Raw genomic sequence first — 20,585 nt, forward strand, 5'->3', positions numbered from 1 at the left:
CCTGTGGTACTAGCAGACCTCGTCCAGCTCATCGCTGTAACCGGTATTCTGGGTCAGTTTCTGGTTTTTATCTAGTATTTTCCACGGAGGTGTTTTTTTTGCCCTGTCTCACCTAGCCGCCATCTTAGTTTCTCCTTGCAACTGGTTTTTAATTAACAAATGTGGACTGCTGAATACAAGCTACAAACTCAGACAAACTCCTAACAAGCAGCAAAGTACCCTGAGGCTGCTCCCAGTGGAGAGAGGTGGGGCTGACAGGAAAAAAATATTAATCAAAAAAAATAAGGAAAAATACAGAGGCTTTTAAAGACGACTGATCTTAGAGAAAACGCCTGTGCCCTGGGACAGGGAGCCCAGAATATGGGTCCTCTCTCTGATGGGCGAAACTAGGGGGCCGATGTCTGGCTCTGAAAGGGGGCTTTCTTTCCCTTTTTCTCTTTCAACCTGACTGGCTCAGTGGAGAGAGCCTCAGTCATTTTCAGTTCACAGTGCTCTGACCCAGACAGAGGTGGAGTTAACAGAGTCAGTGTTAACTCAAATTTGAATTACAAAAGAGTAATTCAAATGCAGAAGATAGCTCCCTAAGGGGTGTATCTTCCCTAAGGAGAAGGAGGTGGGGCCCAGCTCTAATGATGGTGCTCCCTTCAGAACTCAGACCCCAGGGCCTGGGGGAAAACAGTCAAAACATAAACAACCTAAGTGGAGAATTAAAGGGGCCAATCTCCTTACACCAGTCCAGAGTGACAGGCTGACAGGCACCACCTGCTGGGCAGGTTTGGAAAAGCCCAGCGGCTAGAGACCTCACAGGAAAGTCTGAATCTTCTAAGACACACCCTTAGGAAAACTTGACACTGAATATAGCCCCATTCTGAAATCTGAACCTGTTCTGGTCTGGGAAAATCTGATTGGGGTAACCAAGGAAACCAGATGCCTAAACAATAGAAAACCACAAAATACACTAGGAAAAATGAAGCTATGGCCCAGTCAAAGGAACAAACTTACACCTCAATTAAGATATAGTTGAGATACTGTTTCACTTTAATGAAACAATCAATTAAAGATTTTCAAAGAAATATGCTAAATCAATCAAAGGCAAGTCAATGAGTTCAGGGAAGATATGGCAAGAGAGGAAGGATATAAAGAAAACACTGGGTGAAAATAAGGTAGAAATTGAAAGTTCGAAAAAACAACTGGCAGAATCTATGAAATGAAAAGCGCAACACAAGAGATGAAAAGCACAATGGAGACATACAACAGCAGATTTCAAGAGGCCGAAGAAAACACTCAGAAACCAGAGAAGAAGACACCTGAAATCCTACACACAAAAGAACACATAGGAAAAACAATGTAAAAATATGAGCAATGTCTCTGGGAATTAAAAGACAACATGAAATGCATGAATGTATGTATCATGGGTGTCCCAGAAGGACAAGAGAAGGGAAAAGGGGCAGAAGCAATAATAGACGAAATAATCAATGAAAAATTCCCATCTCTTAGGAAAGACATAAAATTACAGATCCAAGAAGCACAGCATACCCCAAACAGAACAGATCTGAATAGACCTACGCCAAGACACTTAATAATCAGATTATCAAACATCAAAGACAGAGAGAGAATCCTGAAAGCACCAAGAGAAAAGTGATCCATCACATACAAAGGAAGCTTGATGAGACTATGTGGAGATTTCTCAGCAGAAACCATGGAGGCAAGAAGGAAGTGGTGTGAGGTATTTAAGATACTGAAAGAGAAAAACTGCCAACCAAGAATCCTATATCCGGCAAAACTGTCCTTCAAATTTGAGGGAGAGTTTAAAATATTCTCTGATAAACAGACGAGAGAGTTTGTGAACAAGATACATGCTCTACAGGAAATACTAAAGGGAGCACTACAGACAGACAGGAAAAGACAGGAGTGAGATGTGTGGAACACAATTTTGGGTGATGGTAGCACAGAAATGTAAATACACTGAACAAAGATGACTGTGGGTATGATTGAAAGAGGAGGGTTAGGAGCATGTGGAACACCAGAAGGAAAGAAGAAAGATGAAGAATGGGACTGTATAACTCAGTGAAACCTAGAGTGTTCAACAATTGTGATAAAATGTACAAATATGCTTTTTCATGAGGAAGAACAAATGAATGTTAACCTTGCAAGTTGTAAAAAATGGGGTAGTACTGGGGGGAAAATACAATCAATGTAAACTAGCGACTATAGTTAACAGAAACGTTGTATTATGCTTCCTTTAATGTAACAAAGACAATATACCAAAGCTAAATGCCTATAAGAGGGGGATATAAGAGAGGGGGTCTGGGACTCTTGGCATTGGTGATGTCTGACTTTTTTATTGCACCTCAGTTTAATTCGATCTTTCCTTTTGTTGCTTTTTAGCTGTCATTTTCTTTTCTTTCTTTTCCTTTTGTCTCTCTACCTTCTTTGACTCTTTCTCCTCCTTTGTGGAAGAAATGGAGCTGTCCTTATATAGATAGTGGTGATGGTGCTGAATACATAAATATGTGATTATACAGAACCATAGATTGTTCACTTAGGACGGAATGTATGGTGGGTGATCAAAACCACCTTAAAAAAAATGGGTTGATGAAGAAACCTTGAGGGCACTATATTAAGTGAAATAAGTCAGACACATAAGGACAAATATTGTATGGTCTCACTGATAAGAACTAAGTATAATATGTAAACTTACAGACATGAAATATAAGTTACCAGGACACAGAGCAAGGCTAAAAAATGGGGAGTGGTTGCTTATTATGAGCAGAATGTTTAACTAGGTTGAACATGGTCTTTGGAAATGGACAGAGGTGATGGTAGCATGTCATTGTGAGAATAACTAACAGTGCTGAATGGTGTGTGAATGTAGTGGAAAGGGGAAGCTTAGAGTCACATATGTTACCAGAAGGCAAGTTGGAGGTTAAAAGATGGTAATGTATAAAACAGTTAATCTTGTGGTGGACAAGGTCTGTGATCAACTGCACAAATATTAGAAATCTCTTTCATGAACTAGAACAAACGTATGACACTATAACTAGAAGTTAATAATAGAGGGGTATATAAGGAAAAATATATGTATTGTAAACTGTGTACTACATTTAGTAGTATTTTAATATTCTTTCATCAACAGTAACAAATGTACTATACCAATACTATAAATCAGTAATGGAGGGGGGGTGTTTAGGGGTATGGGAAGATTTGAGTTTTCTTTTTTGTTTTTATTTCTTTTCTGGAGTAATGAAAATGTTCTACAAATTGAAAAAAAAAATTAATTGTGAAAAAAAGAGTTACTCCTTACTTTAATCTAAAGAAAGGAATAAGATAAGTTAGTGTTAAAAACTTGTTTCATTGAGTCTGTATTTTTATTACCTGGAATCAAGAGAAGTAAAAAGTTGATCAAATTGTTTCTCAAGAACCTCTATAAGACTGTCTGTCTCCTCTCTTGTTTGATTCTGCATGTCTTCAAGCCTCTGAAAAACCATAATACGAAGATGATAATTTATATTTATTTTGTAGAAGGTGTATTGCTCAATATAATTTTGAAAATAAAAGATACCTTTTGGACATTTCAAAATAACAACACTAGAGGAGATTAGATGATTAACAGAGTAATTTACAAAGTTCAATTTCAAATCCTGGTATTTGTCAGCATAACCACATCTTTGCTGGTACTATGTACTGATAATTTGACCAAGAAGGCCTAAAAATCCACTGGTAAGTTTACTAAATCTTTCCTATCACTTTTTATCATTCCAGGTAAAAAGTCATTTTAGATATATGAATTTCCCTCTGGCAGAATTCCTTAAATTAAAAACTTTGAAAATATAACTGAATTAAAATATTAACCATTCTATACACTCCTTTGTATTTTAAACAGTTGTATTTTAATTACCATAATTAAGATAATCTGCTTCTTTTTGTGTGTGTGAGATTCAGCGACCTTATCAGGACCATCAGTTATTGGGGACTTTCTGATATCTGCAGAGATTTCCTGGACAATATAACATGGATGCCTTTCAGAAAAATCAATCACAAATGCTAATGTAGCTTTCTCATAATGTTATCTTGTCCTCCAGAAAAAAACAAAACTTTTTAACTGCTATCATTTTGCCTCAAAGAGAGATCATAAATAATACTGTATAGGCTTGACATCTCTATTGCAATAGATAATGGATATCTTGTCAGTATGCATACATTGTTTTCTCTCATTTTCAGTGTTTTTTCATGAATGTGAAATAAAAATAAATCTTATTTCCTCATTTCAAAAACTAATGAAATGCTGTTTTGAAGAGAACTTGTCCCATACTGACAAATTCTTTTTCAGAGAAGGTGACAACATTTTTATAAATGATTTTCTCAATATTCTTTTAAATATTCAAGACACAAGAAATAATGAATTATATCTTCAGATTCGAAACAAACATAAGACTATGTGAAAACTGATTTTCCTAATAACACTCCATACTCAATCATCCTTGTTCCTACCAGCAGGCAAAGTAAAATACACTAACAAGGCTTCCTCAGCACAAGCTTTACCAGTGCCTAACAACAGATTTGATGTCCTACAACTATTGATACATTTATGCTCTTGGAAGATATTAGGGTCTAAGCCAGAACTGTCCAATAGAACTTTCCGCAATGATGGACATGTCATCGGCACTGCCCCATATGGCAGCCACTAGTCATGTGGAGCTATGGAATAGCCTGAAATATAGCTAGTGTAACTAAGGAACTGAATTTTTAATTTTATTTAATTTTAATTAATTTAAACAGCCACAGGTGGCTAGTGGTTACAGTATTAGACAGTGCAGGTCTAAACATTTCTGTTTGCTTCATCAGCCCTTCCCAAATCAGATTTTTTTCTTATCAGTTTACTACTGACTTGGCTTTTCTGCACTGTATTTGTTACTTAGTATCTTATAACTGCTTCTCATCACAGGTTACATTCTTTCCCCCCTCCCCCTTTTCACGCAACATTTTTCTTCTTTTGTGACTCTTCTATCTTTTTACTTTTACATACATATTTCTCATTCCTCTAAAGTCAGCTTTAGCCATTCAAATGTCCTGTCCTTTCATGCAAAAAAGCAGCCACAGCATAACCAGCTATAAACTTTTCACCTCCCTGATTATGTATTTGTTGTTGCTAGGTGCTTAGGAACTCAGTCTTTGTCACCAAATGAGTGAATCTCTTTTTTGGGGATGGATGAAGTGAAAAGAGAGTAAGACTCTTGGGGATAAAGGGATACAGTCAAATGATGAGCAAATGTTGGAAAGATGATCTGCATTGCTTCTAAAACAAAACTCAGCTCACATCAACTGGAAATCATGGCTCCTTAACAGAGGTCCACTTTTATTAGTTGTTAGAGCAGCAATGCTACAAAACCAATCCTTGCAGGACATAGAAGGGGTTTCCCATTCTTTTGTATGTTTCTCTTTCACTACCATATTGTCTTAATAACTCAGCGCTAAGCTCTAATTTCAGTGATAATACACTCAAATGTATACATTTAAAAAGAAAACGCCTTCTTTCATGATAAAAAAAAGTATTTTTATGTTAAAATTTAATCATTCAAAATGCTTACTTTTACAGCCATACTTAATTGTTCAAAATTATAACCTGCTATCTTCAATGCTTCATCAATTTCTTCTGCAGTTTTAGTCTCCTAAGAAGGGGTGGGAGAAACAAATACAAATATAAAATATAAAAATAGATGTTTAGGTACCTTATATTATAGTTGCAAAACTGTCAAGCTACAATTTTGGTTACGAAAGAAACAGAGACCCACTACAGAAACTGAAGACAAGCCATGACTGATAAGAACATGTACAATGGGTTCTCAAATATCTATGATAAGTTAGGAGAGGTAAACCATCAGTAAAAATGCTTTCATATAAAACTTAATTCAAAAATACCAAAAAAACTCATTTTTAATCAAGAATTTACGTTCTTAAGAAATCCCTAAAAATAGCTTAATATGTAAGCAAAAATAGCTTAAAGTATATATTACTGTGTTTTAATTTTTTTAATTTTAATTTTTTAATCACCTTTCCTTGCCTGATAGTCTTTGGTGGAGGTGTTGATAATCACTGAAATGTCTTAAGCTCCCCAATTAAAAATAACACTTTTAATCCTGCTTCATCAGAGGTAAAAACCACTAACATTTTAGAGCTTTTATTGTAGCATTCTGATTTTTAAAAATAAAGATATCCTTTTTAAAAAAGGAATTATACAACACTTTCCACCCTATAACCATTTTTCAACTTAAATACCATGGCAATAAATGAACTTCTACACATGCAAATATTATAGAGCTCTTAAGAAAAAAGATTTAAATTTGGCAATGTTAAAATTAAAACTTGAAGCAAATGCTAACAAGATTAAGTGCTCACTCCCCTCCCCTAATTACTAACAACTTACTTAATAAGGCTTACTCTTCATTCAAATGTGTTATAGAATTTGTTTTATTTCTAACCTTAAATTAAAACTATACTTTATTTAAAATTATCAGGAGTAGTAATAGGGAAAATTCAATCATCCAGCAGGTACAACAATGCAGCTAGGCTTTTTAGTCTACTAAAAAAACTGGGAAACCACATTTAGAATTCAGAAACTCGTACTTTATATATGTTTCATAGAACCTGGATTCCATAACTAGGTTCGTAGGGAATAAACTACTGGAAAATATCAAGAACTTCCTAACAGAGTTGATCAAAGGTGGAACAGATACAACCTTGGGAAGAAATGCGAATTGTTTAAGTGAGTTTAAAACAAGAGATTCACGTAAGGACAGTGGATTTAACTCCATTACCTCTAATCTTCCAAGAGAATCTATAACTCTAGGAACCATGGAAATAAGTTATTAGAGACAAAGTCAAAATGTTTGACTTCATCTTTATTTCATGAACATTTTTCATACCGCCATTATAGCTGATGGGTTCTGAACAGTTCTGTGTATGGAGGCTGAGTTTTCTAAACCAATAGTTAGCTTATCAGAAGTCTTTTTAAAATCCTGAGAGTAATTCTTTATCCTGAAAAAAAATCAAGATTATTTTAAATACCAACAATATCAATATAACCTTCTATTCTGATTTTCACCCTCTATCAAAAATAATTTATATGATGACTGATAAGAACATGTACAATGGGTTCTCAAATATCTATGATAAGTTAGGAGAGGTAAACCATCAGTAAAAATGCTTTCATATAAAACTTAATTCAAAAATACCAAAAAACTCATTTTTAATCAAGAATTCACGTTCTTAAGAAATCCCTAAAAATAGCTTAATATGTAAGCAAAAATAGCTTAAAGTATATATTATTGTGTTTTAATTTTTTAATCACCTTTCCTTGCCTGATAGACTTTGGTGGAGGTGTTGATAATCATTGAAATGTCTTAAGCTCCCCAATTAAAATAAGTATTTACACAAACAAATGCTTGTTATCAGAAAAAGTGCACTTATAGGGGCCTGGTCAACTTACAAAATGGTAATAAGTTTAACAAGGCAAAAGTTAATTGCAAAACAAAAGTTTTAGCTGCATTTCCACTTTCCATAGGCCAGAGTTTTTGCTTTTTCCAATCTTTATATTCCCATACTTGCTAGCACACAGTATTTAGTAAGTGTGCTGCATAAAGAAATTTATCATAAGCCTACTATAGTTTATGGAAGTAACAATAATGTTTAATTATGTTACTCTTATAGAGAGAAATACTAGGCCAAATCATTTTTAAACATCCAATTACTTTCAAAAGTGAAAATTCAGGTTCTTGAAAACATATGTGAATCCATTAGCTCTGTAGATTCCATTATTCAATTCCTCTTTCAAAATATTAAAGATAAATCAGTAAGAAAAATATTATTGTCAAGAGACAATATTAAATTGCACGGTGTTTTAAAAGTTAGGAAATTTCACATGAAATTCCAGATTGCTAGGTTATTAAAGAAAAAAAAAAAAAAGAAAGACTGGCAACATTGGGTTGGTCTTAATACACAGCAATAACTGGTTAGAGCTGTGTAGGGGCTGTCTCCTTTGAAGGGGATGAGCCCTCTTGAATCTGCCACAAGTCTCAACATTCACTGTTTAACTCAATCTATTTCACTCAGTAAGTCTTCTGCTTGACTTCTGAAGATACTCCTATTTGGGACCCCAACATTTAATAGTGATGGTTACTCCATGGGGACAAGACCTGTGGCCACTGACTCACACTGAGTCAGAAGGATTCCTAAAGATTTATTTGAAATCACCTTACGCAGAGCTCATGGAGGAAGTAACTGGTGAAACACACAGATAGGATTTGAGAGAATTGCTGGCATTCTATAAGCTGAGGTTCTATTTCTGATTCTGTCTATAACCAGCCACAAAACTTTAGTTAAGTGGCTTTACTATCCAAAGACTAAACTGCAACTATTTTGGTTTCTGTCTGAATACTCATTTAAGTCCAGACATAGAAACTGCAGTAGTAACATGAAAAGCCAAGAATCTAAATAATTTTGGATTTGGCTAGGCAATGAGAAACCACAGTGGAGGGAAGAGATTCCACATGGTAAGGAGGAAGCAAAAGAGAATCAGAGAATTAAGTAGGGTAGTATATATGGATATGGGAGATATTTTAGATGTCAGAATCTGCAGGAGGTAAAATGTATGGGATATGAAGAACTGGGCGATTTGTAGATATTTGGTGCTATTAAGGAAACTGCTATCTTCCAAATGACACTGTTCCTTAAGGGTGTCCTATATATTTTTTGAATCCCACATGGTATATCACCATATTAAATATGCTTTAAAAAGCTAAAAGTTATATATAAATATAATTTCCATCTGAGTAAGATCCCAGTAAATTGACAAAGCATTGATAAAATGGTTCTTTAACAAGTAAAAAGTCGCAAAGTCAAACTTTGTGTGTTTATTCTGTATGCAGCATGGGGATATAGAGAGGAATAAGATGTCGTCCATGGTCTTAAAGGGGCTTATAAATTGGCAGGGGGAGACATATATAAAAAAGTAAAATAGGTGCCTGTCTCGAGCTGGGATGTGTTTAAAAAATCTGCATTACTCATTCAAAAGAAGCATTTAATACACACATTGCAAAGTGTTATGAAAGAAAAGAAAATGAATAAAACAATCCCCAAATGATTACCTTGTCTTTTATAATACTTCCAAGTCACCATTTTCTAAAGTCCTCTACTATACTGTTCGTGCTACACTTCAGAATCAGCAGAGAAATAAGTTCTTATCTTTTTCTCCACACCCTCCTCTTATCTGGCAACACTAACTTTTGCTAGTACTGTATTCTTAGCTTTTCTCATCTTGGTGTGGTAATCCTTGCATTCTTTTTTTCACTTTAAATGAGGACAAATTAACACTGCTCTTTAGGAGATGGATATGTTTTGTTAATAGCTAAGAGAAATTATGAACCTTAATAGCTCTCTATAGATAATGGGTTATAAGCACAGACTCAGAATGACACTTTATCAATAAATCTAAATTTTTTTTTCAGAAATACATTGAACTTTCATACTAAAATAAGTGTACAAAGAACTTACTTTTTAGGCTGCTGTTTTTCCACTGAAGAATCTTCTTTAACACATTCCTCTATTGGGTAGTATCCTCCTTGTCTTGTATTTACAATTGTAACAACCTTAAGACAAAGAAGGTCATTCAGTAAATTCAGTTTATCCAGAATCCAAGCACTATTAAAGTGTGCCCATTCATAGATAAAGTTGATAACTTTAAAGATACTGAAATCCTGTTTAAACCAAAGAAGAACTATTCTCATATGATGTTCTTATCTTATTTTAACTTTTGGAAGAAATCAGTAATTTGGCAACTATTAAATAAATAGAACATTAAATTAACTAAAACACTTCCCTCTACCACAATTATAATACTGTAAAATTTTTACAATGGTATTTTAAGATCCATCCATAACCCAAAATACTTAGGAGTAAATTTAACAAGAAAAATATAAGCTCCAAGTTAAGAAAACTAAAAAAAAATGTATTGGAGAACCTAAAACAAGAACCAAATAAATGGGTAATAATGGCAGTTTCATGGAGAGGAAGATTTAATAGCCTACAATATCGCTTCAACAAATACAAAATTATTACAACTCTAAAGTTCATATGGAAAAATTTATTGTGCAACAATTACAAAAGGCTTAAAAATACCCTTCAGTAGAGACCCAACAGATAATAAAGCTGCTGAAATTAAAATGCTATATTACTGACACAATAAATTATTAGAACAGATTCCTGAAACAGACCCACATAGTTGTGGAATCTTAATAAAGAATATAAGTAGCATTCCAATGAAATGGAAGAAGGATTCAATAAATGGTGTGGGAAAATCAGCTGATTGTTCTGAAGAATAAAGTTATACACCCACTTTATATTGCATAAAATATAGAAGGATTACATACCTTTTTAAAAAACATGATATAAGTATTGGACAAAATAGAATTTTTACACATTTATATAACTGAGATGGGAAGGTCTTCCTAATACAAGAGAAAACCTAGAATCCACAACAAGAGGGTAAATGACTATTTAAGAAACATTTCTGAATGTATAAATATAAAAAAATAAAAATGACAGAATTAGGAGAAACTATTTACAGTAGGCAGGACAGGGTTAATGTGCCTATCATATTAAGAACTCTCACAAGTGAGGGAAAAAAACAATTCAAAAGGAAAATATCCAAAGGATCTGAAAGGATCTGTTGAAGGGTCTGCAGAAGACAAAGTGACAATCAAGCATGAAATGTTCAACCTTACTAGTCAGGGAATTTCAGTTTAAAACAATGAAAAACTTTACGTATAAAACTGCCCCAAATTAAAATACATATGACAAAATAAATATGTGTGTGTATATATATATATATATGACAAATCCAAACCAATTTTTTTCAGAGCTGGAAACTCCAGCTGATGGATTTTTTTGAGAGTCGGATAGTATGGGGTGGATTCATCAAACTATGCAAAGCTATAGTACAGTGAAAAATTTTTAAAACTATCTGTCTATCAGTAAAGGGACAGTTAAGAAAATTACAGTATTTCTTTAAATTGGCTTTTTTTGCAGCCATTAAAAGTAATGCAGTAAGTATCAAAATCACGAAGCCATCAAATTCAGTGAAATAAGCCAGACAAAAAAAGGATAAATACTGTATGATCTCACTGATATAAAATAATTAGAATAAGAAAATTTAGAATCAGTAACTAGAATACAGGTTACAAGGGGCCGAGATAGGGATAGAGAAGGGGGAGTTAAGGCTTAAATTGTATTGAGTTTCTATTTGGGATGATGGAAAAGTTTTGGTAACGGATGGTACAGGAATCCCCCAGGTGAATGAGTCCCCTTGGCAACGTGGGACACGGATTCTGAGAATAAGCCTGTAACTGGCATTGAGGGGCTGCGAATGGCTTTTTGACCAAAAGAGGGAAAAGAAAGGCAACAATAAAAAGTTTCAGTGGCTTAGAAATTTCAAATAGAGTCAAGAAACTGTCATGGAGGTTACTCCTAGGCAAGCCTCAGCTAGATATGCCAAATGGCCACAGTATGATAAGCCTAGGTCAACAGTAGTCCTCAAAACCCTAAAGAATACCCAGAGACCTATCTGAGACTCTATAAAAGCTGCACTCACTAAGTTTATTCTTCAGAAATTTAAATCCTCCTGAGAACTCCTATGCCAGCTAAGTCCCAAAACCCAGAGGTAACAGCCTCTTCAAGAATACCAACCAGATGTGTCCCCTTTTCCCATAATGTCAACAGCCCTTTCCAACATGAACAAGTTAGGGTGGTCATTGTCTATACATCCCTGAAGATTGGGAAAGTGATTAAAATAGAGGAAGCGTTAGCGACAGACAAGATGGAATTTAACAAAGGACTATGAATACTGAATCTCCATATAATTTTCTTTTTCTTAGTTGTTAAGGTATTAGAATAGCTAGAAGGAAAGAAGTAGAAGGGTGGAACTGCAACCCATAGCATTCTTTGAAATTTGCTCTATGGCTACTTGTTAACTTGTAATTTGAAAAGTTATCTTTTTGTATTTTGTTATATTTCATAATAAGGAAATAACTGAAACTATGGTACTGTAATTCATAACATTTTTGAAAATTTCCTATATAACTACTTGTTAAATCGTACTTTGAAAGTTATTACCTTTTTGCATATACATTTCACAATAAGGAAAGAACCGAACTTGTGGAACAATAACCCATAACATTCTCTGAAATTCACTCCTTATTACTTGTTAAACTGCACTTGGAAAGTTACCACTTCTATGTATATATGTTATGTATATATGCATATGTTTCCACAATAAAAAATATGATTTAAAAAAAAGTAATGCAGGATGAAATTCCTGATACTCTCAAGTATTATGGACTTCCAATTGAATAAACCAAGCCCTCAATCTTGAGGCCTACTCTTATGAAACTTATTTCTGTAGGGGGAAGATAAGCCAACCTACAATTATGCCTACAAGTCACTTCCAGAGAACTTCCTCTGTTGCTCAGATGTGGCCTTTCTCTAAGCCCAACTCTGCAAATAAACTCACCATCCTCCCTTCTACGTGGGCCACGACTTCCAAGGGCGTAAGTCTCTTTGGCAAAGTGGGCATGACTGCCAGGGATGAGCCTGGCCCTGGCATCATGGGATTGATAATGCTTTCTTGACCAAAAGGGGGAAAAGAAATGTAACAAAATATAGTTTCAATGGCTAAGAGATTTCAAATAGAGTTGAGGGGTATTCTGGAGGTTACCCTTATGCAAGCTTCAGATAGATATTGCAGGTTTCCATGCTGTGCCAAGCCCCACCTAACAATATTCCTGAAAATCCTAAAGAATACCCAGGGATCTAACTGAGACTCTATAAAAATTTCACTCACTGTTTATTTTTTCAGAAACTTAAAACCTTCAGATTGTTCCTATGCCAGATAAGCCTGGAAACCCAGAGGAACCAGACTTTCCAAGAATATCAACTAGGTGTATCTCCCTACCCCATAATGTTGATACCGCTTTTCAACATGAAGAAGTTTGAATGGTCATTTTTGAAATATCCCTGAAGTTTCAGAGAATGATCAAATGAGAGGGAAGATTTGTAACAGAGATGATAGGACTTAGCAATTGATTATGACTACTGAATCATTATGTAGATATTTCTTCTTAAGTCTTTAATATATTGGAACAGCCAGAAGGAATCACGAAATTGTGGAACTGTAACCCATACCATACTTCAAAATTTTCTCAAGAGTATCTTCTTGACCAAAAGGGGGATGCAAAATGAGACGAAATAGTTTCAGTGGCTGAGAGATTCCAAATGGAGTTGAGAGGTCACTCTGGTGGACATTCTTATGACTATATAGATATCACCTCTTAGGCTTTAATGTATTGGAATAGCTAGAAGTAAATACCTGAAACTACCAAACTCCAACCCAGCAGTCTGGACTCCTGAAGACAATTATATAATAATGTAGATTACAAGGGGTGACAGTGTGATTGTGAAGACCTTGTGGATCACACCCCCTTTATCTAGTGTATGGATGAGTGGAGGAATGGGGATAAAAACTAAAGGACAAATGGGGTGGGATGGGGGGATGATTTGGGTGTTTTTTTTTCACTTTTATTTTTTATTCTTGTTCTGATTCTTTCTGATGTAAGGAAAATGTTCAGAGACAGATTGTGGTGATTAACACATAACTATGTTATCATACTGTGGACAGTGGATTATATATCATGGATGATTGTATGGTGTGTGAATGTATTTCAATAAAACTGAATTTAATAAAAAAAAAGAAATTAACAAAATTTTCTCTATAATTATTTGTTAAACTGTACTTTGAAATGTATTACATTTCTGAAAATGTTATATTTCACAATTAAAAAAACGTTTAAAAACAAACAAGTAATACAGGATGTATCAAAACCTTGAAGCCATCATGTTGAGTGAAATAAGCCAGACACAAAAGGACAAATATTGTTATGATCTCACTGATATAAAACAATAAGAAAATTCATAGAGTCAGAAACTACAAATACAGGCTACCAGGGGCCAAGGTGTGGGTAGAGAAGGGTGAGTTAAGGTTTAAATTGTATAGAGCTTCTATCTGGGGTGATGGTAAAGTTTTGGTAATGGATTCACAGCATTGTGAATCTAATTAACAGCACTGAATCATATATTTGAATGTGGCCAAAAGGGTAAATTTTGGGTTGTTTATATGTTACAAGATTAAGATTTTTTTTAAAAAATCATAAAAGTAATCTAGGAGACTTGTGAAAATAGGTTAATGTTGCTAATAGAAAAAAGGCAGACTACTGAATGTTGTAGTCTCCCAATTTTGTAAAATATTTATCTTTGGTGTGGAAGAGGGTATTAAGTTTTAAGCATGTATCAAAGTTAGCCACCATGTATTATTAGTTTAACTAGGGAAAAGGGATTACTTTTAACTAATCACATTAGACCTAATGTTATTTTCCCCCAGGCAAAATATTTTGAGCTAACACCTTAATTCCTGTATTCCTAATTGTTACCCTTTGGCTTATGTGGTGGGTTGAACTGTGTACCCCACAAAAAGATATATTCAACTCGTAACCCCCAGTACCTGTGAATGCATACTATTTGGAAACAGGGTCTTAGAAAGGATAATCAAGTTAAAATGACATCATACTGGATTAGGGTGGGCCCGAACCCAGTATGACTGGTGTCATCATAAGAAGATGAGAAGACACATGGAGACACAAAGGGAAGATGGCCATGTGAAGATAGAGACAGAGACTGGAGCAATGCTGCCATAAACCAAGGAACACCAAAAGCTCAAACAGGCAAGCAAGGATCCTTCCCTAGAGGCTATTAAGGGAGCATGGTCCTGCCTACACCTTGATTTCAGGTTTCTAGCCTCTGGAACTGTGAGAGCACACATTTCTGTTGTTTTAAGCCCCACAGTTTGTGGTACTTTGTTATGGTAGCCCCAAGAAACTAATGCAGCTCAACATTTCATAATAACAGGTTAACGTTACTTTCAGCAGAGTTGATACAGTACATTTCTTCCATAAAGTTTAAGAAGATATTAAATAAAATCGATTTAAAAGATTTCATTAAAATTAAAGATTAACTTGTACCATATAAAAATATCCCCCCATAGCTTGTCATTTATACTTTATTTACAGTGATCTTTTTGCTTTGTTTGTTTTTGTTGCTGATAAATGAAAAAAAAGTGGTCAAATTTAACAAGCTCTTCTTTTATGGTTTCTGATTTCAGTGAAATGCTTAGCAAGGCTTCCCCAACCAAGATTATAAAGTGATGTATATTTTCTTCCAGTTCACATTTTCAATTTTCATATATTAACATTTCTATTCCACATGGAGTTTTATCTATTGATTGGATGACTTATCCTTTCCCCATGGCCCAATATATTTCTGGACCAAGGTTCAAAAGATCAAGAAAATTTCAGTATTTCTGGAATGAGACCTAAGTATGATTCCATCCTCAAAGAAATTCTGCTATTTTGAGGCACAAGCTTATAGAATGATTTTTATTAACCAGCATATCAAAAGCAGACATCTTATTAAAAACCAAACTATGAAATATAAAATCAGCACATAAGTCCACTATCAACCTGACTCAGAAATAAGAAAAAAAGGATACCCATTAGTCTTGAATGGAATCATTTTAGGCTTAAGTTTGAAATAAACAGCATTACCTAGGCTTTCAAAAGATAATAAATTATACGTTTAAGTCTAATGTGGATATAGGTATTTATATCTTTTTTAAGAGCACATTTGGTATTTAAAAGTAACTACACTCCTTAAGCATTCTATAAATTGAGACTTTTTCACTAATTTGGGCTAGATTCTTCCATTCTTTGTATACCTTGTTCCAAATAAAATCTAAACATTAAAAACTAATAAAAGAGTGGTGACAATTTCAAGGAGGTTTCTCAAAGGACTCTTTTAAATAGGGACTAGCTCTAGTGCACCTAAAGAACATGAATATAGTCATTTGCCCGTTACCCACCTTGGGTAATAGTAGTGGTGCTGGTAGGGAATGTGACAAGCCACAGATATCTCCAAATTAAGGGTTAGAACAAAATTAAACAAAATGATACAAAACAGACTTATCACACCCAACCAATATTTGTACAAACATATTATAAACATAGCTGTTATCTAAAACCTGAAAAACACGTAGAAGGGTTTAAGACCATGAAAACTGAAATTACTTGCCAAAGAAAGGCTAAATGTTACTGTCAAACAAAACACAACAAAACAAAACAACAAAACATATCCTGTTTGTTTGTTAAATAATAGAACAGGATATATATATGCAGAGGCAGTTCCAGATCCCAGGTCTTCTCTTTATGCCTTCTTTACCTACCACAAGCCTGAAGCTGTGAGGAATCTACCACAACACAAGAGTTAGGCTTTCCTTTCTCTTTACTATGTGGCCAGTCACATCTGAGGAACTCCATGTAGCAAAAAGGAAAGGGGATAGGTGTTCCACACAATAAAGGCAATGAAAATATTTTTGTTACTACTACAAGCTTCATCAATTACAAATGTGCATTTACCATTTTTAATTTGCAAACCAGTTAATCTATACCTAAACAATCAAGGCTAGATTATAAGAATATTTTAATAGTCTCATTTAGCTTATAGAGAACTTTTACATAATTCCTATTTGATTCTTAATCCTATGCAATAAGGCAAAGCAGGTATTATTCCCATCTTTCAAATGAGGAAACTCAAGATTAGGGTATCAGAACTAGGTGTTCATTCTAGGTCTTTGCCTCCGTATCAATTGTTTGCCACACCACCACAGAAAGTAAAGGATACAAATCTCATAACCTGAGTTCTGAAATGTAAGTTTAAGACCTTATAGATTAATACAACTTCCCAAGAACATACTATATAAATTGAGCTATAGTAGTATTTGCAAAGGATACTCTCAATATATTTTATTTTAAATCCTTAATGTTTTCTTTTTCTTATAGGTCAATAGATTTTATTCCTAGTGAAATTTTACTGTTTCTAGTGCTTCTGACAGTATGCATTAACGTAACCCAGAATTTTCCTTCTTTGTCTTTTTTATACCATGGCATCTCTACCATGAACTGTATATTTGATGATACAATGAATTTATGATACATTAAAATTGAAGGGAGGAGAGTGGTTCAAAATTTGCTTGAATGGTATTGGTAAGGAAGAGGGTAGAGTTGTGAATAACAGACTTCATTAAAATAATAATTTTAAAAACAGAATTCATAATCCAATGAGGGAAAGAAAAAGGTTTCCCAAGAGAAGGGTTAATTTTAGTTTGCAATTTTCCAAATAGGATCCAAAGAGTTAAAATATTTAGGTTGATCAATGTCTGGCTTCACCTTTCCTTTTCCTCGAAAACTGAACAATTATAAAATAGAAGGGGAGGGCTGCAGGAGAAGATGGTGGTCTCCACAGACAAATTACGAAGAGAACGTATAGCCTGAAAGTCTAACGTGGACCTAAACACCCAGAAGCTCCTCCATCAGTTAGATTTGTAACAAAAATTAATATGAATGGAATAAATAATTCCAGTGGAATGGTGGATGCACAGAGCATACCAGTGTCAGCAAAATGGCAAAATTCGTATAGCATTAAAGTTGTACTTCAGGAGCTAAGATGTCTAATGATGTCCAAAGAAAATATGAAGCTTCCACAGCCACCAGAAGGACAAACATACAATAATTAATTTTAGTGGATCTCAAACTTGTCTTAAATCAACAACCTTCTACTCATGTTAATGTCTTGATTAAGTATCACAATGTAAGAATACCCACACATTGAGTAAAAGAATGCCAACTGGTAAACATGACCTGGACATTTTTTAAGAATATATTTAATATATGTACACCCATTATGTTTTCAGGTAACAGGAGGAAAAATGCAGCACAATTCTTTTTTCTATTATCAAGGCACTGTCCTTTAAGCATAAACCTGGAGTATCCAAAGTAGAATTCAGGTTTACAAGATGAAAGTACGGCAAGAAGTGTCAGATTGCTGTGGAAGGATATGTGTGTCTGAAAACTCATTTCAAGAAGGAAAAACATAAATGGCATGTCTTATCTACTTGCTTAGTGAAACACTTGCAATTTAAATTGTTTAAAGTAGCAGGTACAATAAATATTGTTGCAAATTATGTTAATTTTTGAACCACTGTGGGTGCTGACTACTAGTAGTATCAAAAATATGTTCAGGATTATTTTGATACCAGTATTTATAATAAAAAAAGTTAGGGGGTGACAATGAATTTCTGTTAAAACCCGTTCCTGTGTGTTACATGTAAAAGACATGGTAAATAGTTGTTTACATTCTTTGTTTAACAAACCATAAAGTGAAAACAACAAAAAGGAAACAGGTGTATGGATATGTGATTTTGAGATTAAAGTTAGTCTTAAAATGTAAATAAAATGTGGAAAATGTCCTCAGGGGAAAAAAAATCGAAGGGGAAAGCTTCATATTTTATTAGGCTTCTTTCCTTGAAGACTCAGCAGCAAAAATTCAAGTTTTTAGTTTCTAACTGGAAGTATATTTTACTTCTCTAACATTGTTTACCTTTTATACTAAACTGGCAAGCAGTTAGCACAAAAAATGATATAACTTACCTTACAATCGGGGCATGTAATTGTGTTATGTTCTTCAGTTATTAATAAGCACAATTCACAAAAAGCATGCCCGCATTGAAGTTCATGGTGGTGACCTGTTGATGAAATTTTATTGAGAATTAAACGTTCCACAGTTCGTTAATACAAAATGAACAACATTGACCAGAGGGCAAATTCAAAGGGGGTTCTATAGGAAAAGACAGCTAGTTAGTTAGAAACAGATGTATTATTAAACAGAATTTATGAGAAACTGTTCAAGTCAGATGGAGGGAGAAAAATCAGGCAGGACAGTGTAATGTCACTTGCATTAACTCAACAGATTGGTATTTATTACCTATTATGCCTTGACTTTGCCATATCTTATAATCATACAAAATGTTCTGACATATTATATTTGACGTATTTCATTTGATACAGTGTTCTATTTGACCATGTTTACAATCCGTGAAGGAGGCAGGGAGGGCCAATATAAGACATTAGCAAGACCCCTCTCTTTTTAATGAATTAAGATGTTGGCAAGGTCTTCTCTTACCGGAAAGAAGCCAGATGCTACTATTGTTAGACACACACACACACACACCCTGTAAAGACAATATTTAAGTATTAAACAGTATTTTAAGCCTAATTGAGCAAAACTGCCAAAACAAAACACAAAACAAAAACAAAAAACCATTGACAATGTTGAGTGAAACAAGCCAGGCACAGAAGGAAAAATATTGTATGATTCCACTTACACGATATATCTAGAATAGGCAAATTCATAGAGACAAAATAAGTTAGAGATTACCAGGATTCAGGAAGAGGGGAAGATGGGGAGTTACTGCCTAATGGGAAGGGTTTCTGTTTGGGGTGATGAAAACGTTTCGGTAATGGATGGTAGGCCAACATTGTGAAGGTAACGAATGCCAACGAATTGCACACTTTAAAATGGTTAAAGTGGGAAATTTTACATTATGTATTTGTTATCATACTAAAACTTTAAAAAAAAAAAGAACACCTTAATATGTTTGTTAATTTGGGAACATTTCACAGTGGTGTACTTATTACTTCTACTAACAAAAGCTACGCAAGAAAATCAGTTTTATGACTTCTTGAGCACAAGACAACTGATTAAATTTCTACATCTACTCTTTCACGAACCCGGAGACCTGGGGAAGCTTGAGGGACGGCGCGGAGAGAACCTACCCGCTGCCCGGTAGAGTGGACCAGGGCAGCCTGAGGCCTCCGTCCTAACGGCTGGGAGAGGCCAGGAGCCGCCCTCGGACTACCCTCAGACGGAACCCCGTGCCCTCTTAGGGTAGTGTGCAGGATTTCCACGGCCTACTTTGCCCCTCACTGCACCTACAAGCCCGTCCACACCCATCCTTTCACTCCACCTCGCAGCTCCACACACAGGCTGATCTCCCAGCCTTCCACTCCCGGCCTTTGCCCTCGGAGCGCGGGGCGTATGCTTCACTGCTCCTCACCGGAGGCTCTGGGCACGCTTTTCCCACAGCGGGTGCACTGTATCTCGGCAACACACCACGGCTGACTTTTCCTCCCCACCGGCCGACAGAAAGACAAGGCGAGTCGAGTCGTCGAAGAGTCTCCCGCCGCCATGGCGCTGCTTTTGGGCGCAGGCGGCAGGTGTGCCGCGTGCAGCCCGGCGTCCCTCTAGACAGGGACCAATTAGCGCAGGTGACTGGTTCCGCATAGCCAATCAGTGGGCAAAGCGACTAAAGCCCGCCTCTTCAGCCCGGCGTCTTCCGCTGCGAGCGTCGTGGAGTTGTGGGGTTTATCCTGTCTCGTTCTGGCGTGTTTCTCGAGGGAGTGGTGGGGCAGAGGCCCACTTTTCAAGTCTTTGAACAGCGTTACCACCTGTGAAACAGGTTACCAACTCAAATTCCAATTTTGCATATTATCACGTAGGTCGTAGGTAATTTCACAAATAGCAAACAATCCTTT

At 35.3% G+C, this 20,585-nt stretch overlaps 1 protein-coding gene across 1 annotated transcript in view; it reads right to left on the reverse strand.

Annotated features, from left to right (window-relative positions):
* RNF17 (ring finger protein 17) overlaps positions 1–20,240 on the reverse strand; it is a 179,264-nt gene extending 159,024 nt beyond the window's left edge. The window contains exons 1-6 of the mRNA XM_037799896.1: positions 20,108–20,240; positions 18,642–18,736; positions 9,550–9,644; positions 6,924–7,035; positions 5,589–5,669; positions 3,376–3,476 (exon numbers count right to left, since the gene is read on the reverse strand). Of these exons, the coding sequence (XP_037655824.1) occupies positions 3,376–3,476; positions 5,589–5,669; positions 6,924–7,035; positions 9,550–9,644; positions 18,642–18,736; positions 20,108–20,240 (617 nt within the window). The remainder of the gene's footprint in view (positions 1–3,375; positions 3,477–5,588; positions 5,670–6,923; positions 7,036–9,549; positions 9,645–18,641; positions 18,737–20,107) is intronic.
* Positions 20,241–20,585: the final 345 nt, after the last annotated feature.

Source organism: Choloepus didactylus, chromosome 12 (assembly GCF_015220235.1).
Source record: "Choloepus didactylus isolate mChoDid1 chromosome 12, mChoDid1.pri, whole genome shotgun sequence".
NCBI classification, from domain to species: domain Eukaryota; kingdom Metazoa; phylum Chordata; class Mammalia; order Pilosa; family Megalonychidae; genus Choloepus; species Choloepus didactylus.